Source organism: Ziziphus jujuba, chromosome 5 (assembly GCF_031755915.1).
Source record: "Ziziphus jujuba cultivar Dongzao chromosome 5, ASM3175591v1".
In the NCBI taxonomy this organism is placed as follows: domain Eukaryota; kingdom Viridiplantae; phylum Streptophyta; class Magnoliopsida; order Rosales; family Rhamnaceae; genus Ziziphus; species Ziziphus jujuba.
Window position 1 is genome coordinate 12,372,501 of NC_083383.1, and position 5,600 is coordinate 12,378,100.

A 5,600-nucleotide genomic window follows, 5' to 3' on the forward strand; every position below is an offset into this window, starting at 1 on the left:
ATAATTTTATTCAATTAAATTATATTTGTTAAAAAAACAAATGGCCCCCAAAGATTATTTTCTAGTTCTGTCCCTGCTTTCATTCCTCCTCAGATCAATCCTCAATTTGTCTCCAGTATAGGAGGCAGAAGGAAGGTTCTATTAAACCAACAACCCAGAGAATTAGTGAGGCACTGACCAAAAGGGAGCGCAAGTACGGGAAATTGATCAAGCTGTGTTAAAAGCCAGGAATACTCACCACAATTCTCCATATATGAACTATAAATGTACATTTAGATGTTTATGTGTGTATTTAATGACAACACCAACTAAAAACGACACATGTATATCTTCTTTTCTTAAATAAAGTGTTAAATTTTTCTTTAAAAAAATAAAATAAAGTTTTAAATTATATAAATATTTATAATTTTAAAATTTATGATAATGGAGATAAGTAAATAGATTACAACATAATCAAAACATAATTTGATTGGAAGATAATCCTAATCTACTTATAACAATATTTTATTAGTAAACCAGTCGTAAATTAAAAAAATAAAAATAAAAATAAGAACAACACTAGATGTACCAATAAATCAACCAAGTTAGCGTTTACTTTATTGATGAACATTAATATAATATTACATGTAAACGAATTTTTTAAGAGATGCATGTAAACAAATATCATTCAATAATATAATGACAATTCATTACTTGTTTACATATATTTTTTTGTGTTTAGATGATAATTAGCATTGATCATTATTTATGCAATAATAGTTTCCAGAAAGAAAAAGGTATTTCAAAATTTTAAAAAAAAGTTAGAAAATTTATATTATTTTACGTTCAACTTTGTTGATTTGTTTGCTTTTTATTTTTTATTTTTTTGGTAAATTTCTTCATTACGGTTCTATCCATACTCTTTGCTTACCTTCATATTTTGTTTGATTACAAGAATTAAAAACGCCAAAATTTTATTAAAATTTATTACAATCTCAAACTATTTTAAGGCAGAGACAGTTTTTTTTACCGGTTCAGGTAGTGTCAAGGCTCCCCAAACTGACGATTTTTTATTTTTTTTGGGATTTAGTAATGGAAGATTTCAAAATTTATTAGTAATTAAATAAATTTATATTTTAAAATTAAGGTACAGTTATCTTAATAAAATATTAAAAGAGCAGTTTCCCAGTAGATTTCCTTATTTTTTTCAAGTTGAGAAAATTTTAATTTCACATGACATCCATAATTCCACCTTCCAAAAAAACAATCGAACAATTTCGCTTCCTGAGACGAGAACTCCTTTAGGAACCCCACATGTGGATCATAGTTATACCGAAGATTTTTAACACTTTCCCAGGGAAATATTGAACTATTGGCACCTAACAGAAAATAAAAACTTGATTGCAATGGAACACTAAAAATTCATAAAACCAAACTTATACCAACATAACAATTGCCAGCTTGAATTTAGTAAAACAGCATAGTACGTCCAGTTCATAGACAACAAAATCACAGAACGCTGCACTCGAACACATGAAAGCATAGCATATAACAGAAATTGGTAATAAAGCAAACAGTGAAAACCATAGGCCTAGTTTCGCTAGAAACCAACCCCAATACTTCTCACTTTATTTCAACACACATTAGCTACCCATTTTAACCGGGGCTCAAGACTAAAAGGAAACATAGACTCAGCAAGGACGAACAACTACCAAAGACAACTTTTACCACCGGGACTAGGAATATGCCTCTGAATGCAGAAATGCTTTCAGAATTACTCTGATTCAGACTCCGCACTCTGGAGCCACTCTATGAAGGGCTTGACACTCTTCCAAATCTGGGAGCTTTTATTGCTGCCAACCGAGCCCTGATTATACCACTCCATTATAAATTCCTCCTCCAACAAGTCACAGTCATATAGTGCTTTCAGAACCAATGGCACCTCCTTCACAGCCTCAGGGCTTGCTTTTGCAGAGAAGTACTCAATAGCATGCAACAGAAGCATCTGAGATTCACCCTCTCGAGCAACTGCTTCTAGATAATTCTTCTTTTTGGCCACCTCTTTCGCAAATCCCTTACCAACACCATCAAAAAGAGCTTCAAATAGGGCATTCATGATTTCCTGGGAGGTCCCGGAGAGTGAACCCACAAAGGACTTGAACTGACTTATCGAAGATCCCTTCTTCAAACATTCCTTTATCTCACCAACAAGCTTTCCCTGGTTGGAATCAAGAGCACCGTTTTCATGCCCATTAATCTCAGATTTCTTTTCATGTTCTGGAGATTTCTTCGATGACTTCTGCTTGTCTTCATGGGTAGAAAGCATGACCATTTCAGAAGTAACAGCATTTAACTGCTCCTGGATACGCTTCTGAGCCGCTTCCAGGGATGTGTCTGTCTGCCATTGAACATCATCCTCATCATCATTAGCCGCATGGTCGTTTTCATCTATTTGACTGTGAGAAGGGGAGTGATCCTCATCAGAACCATTGCTTTTCTTCTTAACTGATGATTTTGAACTGCCTGAAGCACCCTTCTTCTTTATAGCTTCCTTCTTCAGCTTCTTCAGTTCCTCATCTGCAGCTTCACCCTCCTTGAGCCTCTCCTTCTCAGCTCTCCTCATCGCCTTCTTGTCTTTTGAACTCTTTTTCTGCTCAGGAGGATTCTTAAGAATAAAAGACGTAAGCTTGTCCCTCATATCAACATCTGAAATAAAACCACAAGCCGCACATTTAAGGGTGATCATCTGTGTCTTGGTGATAATAATCTCAGTTTCAGGATTCCCACAGCCATAGCACTGGACATATTTCTTGATAAAGTTTTCAAGAAGCGCAGCAAGCTTTGCAGTGTCATGAGCCCCATTCACAAGGGCAGTTCCAGTCTTCTCATCAAATTTGGATTGGGCTCCAAGCTCACAGCCAAAATATTTTGTAGTGTAGGAAGCAGGTCTAGCTAAGGCCTTTGCAATCTCCACCATGTTGACTACGTTAGTTTTGATGCCATTTCCTCTGCCTTCAATCTTGGTAATCATTTTAGGCATTTTATACCTGTAGAAGGCATCATCACGGTTTGAAGCACCTATGTTTTGCAAAGCCATCTTGTTTTAAAGAGTGTTGAACTGGATTATATCAGAAGGGGCGCAAGTCAGAAGCAGAATTGGTTCTTGTTACTAAGGATTTTCCTTGGCCAGACAAGTTCCTGAAGGCAGGAAAAGGTCGCATAAATTGGCAACTCAGGAAATCTGTGTTACAACCCTCTAATAACACAAGATGCATGCAGGGAACTTTATCTGTAGAGTGTCTGTTCTTTTTTCTGGACGTAGGACAATACTCTCCAAGCAACCCAATTGATGACAAAAACAGAGAGGCCCGTTCAGACATAAAAGAAGCTTCAAACTTAACGCCCTCCACTTTGAGAAATGCAAAATGTAGCAGATTAAACTGCAAGCTTCCTGAAAAAGCAATCACTACAGCTATGTTACTACATATGCAAAGTCCAATTACATGTAAAAAATAAGACATTTTGTACAACAGTTAATGGTCCACATAATTTCCTTACTTTGAATTGCTTTTCTCTCTTTATCTAACTACTAACAAGAGATTATTTGCTCTTTTAACAAACATTTGATTTAATAATTGAATTCTCATCATTTGCAATTCTTAATCGATTATCGCAAAAGATAAACATGCAGAGCAAGAGATGATGCAAGCTATGCACAACTCCTAAACCATAAATAATTTACAGCTATTGATCAATCCACTCCACATCAACAACCATCAACGAATTATCAACCCATCTCCGAATAAGGTAATTACCATGTGAAAACAACATATATATAGAAATAACCTTGCCAATAAATTAATGCAAAACAACATATACGATCATCAACCATCGTTGACTAAACTAATCAAAAACAATACTCATATATTTAGAGACAAATCTGAAGATAAACTTACCACACAAATTGTTTTAACCATTTTTTGCTTCTTGATTCAGTTTCTAAACATGCTATCATCAAAACAAGAACAAGCAACAATATGCATATAAATATATCACAGAATTAACACAGCTACGCATATATCACACAATTAACACAACCACGGCACGCCAACAACTTCGATTATGAAGTTTCTGGATCTTGCACACACACATACAGATCGACAACTATTTAAGCTATCGTACTGGAAAGAAAATTAATATACAAATCATACAATCGCACAATTCGAAATCGTCTTCACCTTGAATACCGATTCAGATCCATCGATTAATGCACACACAAACCAGGATCATAAAAAGATTTCCACGTATTTTTATAATCAGAGACAAATCAAAGCAGAAAAAACAATCAGTAACCGGCGAAAAAATTACAAATCCACAGATCTACGACGATTCCGCAAGAAAACAAGAAAACAGAAAAACCAATCCCGAAACACAGTATTTGAGCTCGGATCGAACACACACCCCCGTAAAATCGGAAACAACATTAACCAAATAAATTATAAAAAACACTAGAAATCGAAGCAAAAACAAGAAGAAGAGCGATAAACAAACAAACACGGTTAGAAATAGACGATAAGAAATTTTTTACCTTTTTTCTGAGTAGATAAAGAATCCGCTATATGAGAGAGAAGGTAGGAGAAAAACTCTGTGGCCAAGGCTTTTTGCGTGGTTTGGTTCTTATGATATGGAAGACGAAAGCACGCAATTTATATACGCCGCTGGGTGAGAGAAAAGGAATGAGAGCAGAGGTAACCCTACACGTCATGGGGTTAGGGCAAACTCACTGTCATTTAAACTTTTCAATTATTTTCTCTACCGACCCATATAACTACCTTTGCCATTAGTTTTCCTGTATTTAACACTTTTGCCCTTCTTTTATTATTATTATTATTTTTATTTTATTTTATTTTTTGAGACAGGATAATGTATTTAAAATTCAATAATTGTGTAAAAAAATGGAATTTCATTTTTGAAATTATCGGTTGCCATTTTCCATCTACGAAGGTTGGAATGTGAATGTGAGATTTAGTCTATCATGTCAAACTTGCTTTTATTTTTGGGGCAAAATAACTCAAATTTTTTAAATTACTTAAATTTTTTTAAAAAAAATAAAATATGTACAAATAATTTATATTTTTCCTTTTAAAATTTTTGTATCTAATTTTTTCCACCACGTTTTTTGACTATTTCTTATGCATTAATTCAAATACTTTTTTGGATTTTTATATTAGAAGTCTACATCTATATGATAAAAACATTAGGATTTGAAAGAAATAAAAGTCATCTATTTTATTACCAAGTTTATCCTCTGGATGCTGGATTTGTTGCCACATATAAATTGAACACAGAGAAAATAAAAATTGTTTAAAAAAAATTGTTACAATGGTTTTTACCTTCGAGATAAAATCAAATATTTTCTAGATTATCTATTTCTACATAATTATTTCATATTTTTTAAAATATAACAAAAATTATAATAAAAAATAAAATATTAAATCATATCAATCCATTTTTATCATGTATTAAAATTTTTTTAAAAAAATTATGTAAAAATAAATACTCTTTGGGCCACTTAATTTTTTTCCTTTGCTTTGTATTTTAATTTCCTCAAAAACTATTAT

General features: G+C 33.2%; 1 protein-coding gene across 3 annotated transcripts; it reads right to left on the reverse strand.

Annotated features, from left to right (window-relative positions):
• Window positions 1-1,400: 1,400 nt before the first annotated feature.
• LOC107420996 (probable eukaryotic translation initiation factor 5-1) lies at window positions 1,401-4,726 on the reverse strand. Of its 3 annotated transcripts, none has more exons than XM_016030107.4 (2): window positions 4,568-4,726; window positions 1,401-3,430 (listed from the first exon to the last, which is right to left on the reverse strand). In XM_016030107.4, exon 2 carries the CDS (start codon window positions 3,074-3,076, stop codon window positions 1,754-1,756), a length of 1,323 nt encoding a protein of 440 aa, XP_015885593.2. In that variant the 5' UTR covers window positions 3,077-3,430; window positions 4,568-4,726; the 3' UTR covers window positions 1,401-1,753. The 3 variants fall into 3 exon arrangements, with proteins under 3 accessions (XP_015885593.2, XP_024930336.2, XP_024930337.2); XM_025074568.3 differs by having other exon boundaries at window positions 1,401-3,445; window positions 4,568-4,722; XM_025074569.3 differs by lacking the exon at window positions 4,568-4,726 and adding an exon at window positions 4,218-4,509.
• Window positions 4,727-5,600: the final 874 nt, after the last annotated feature.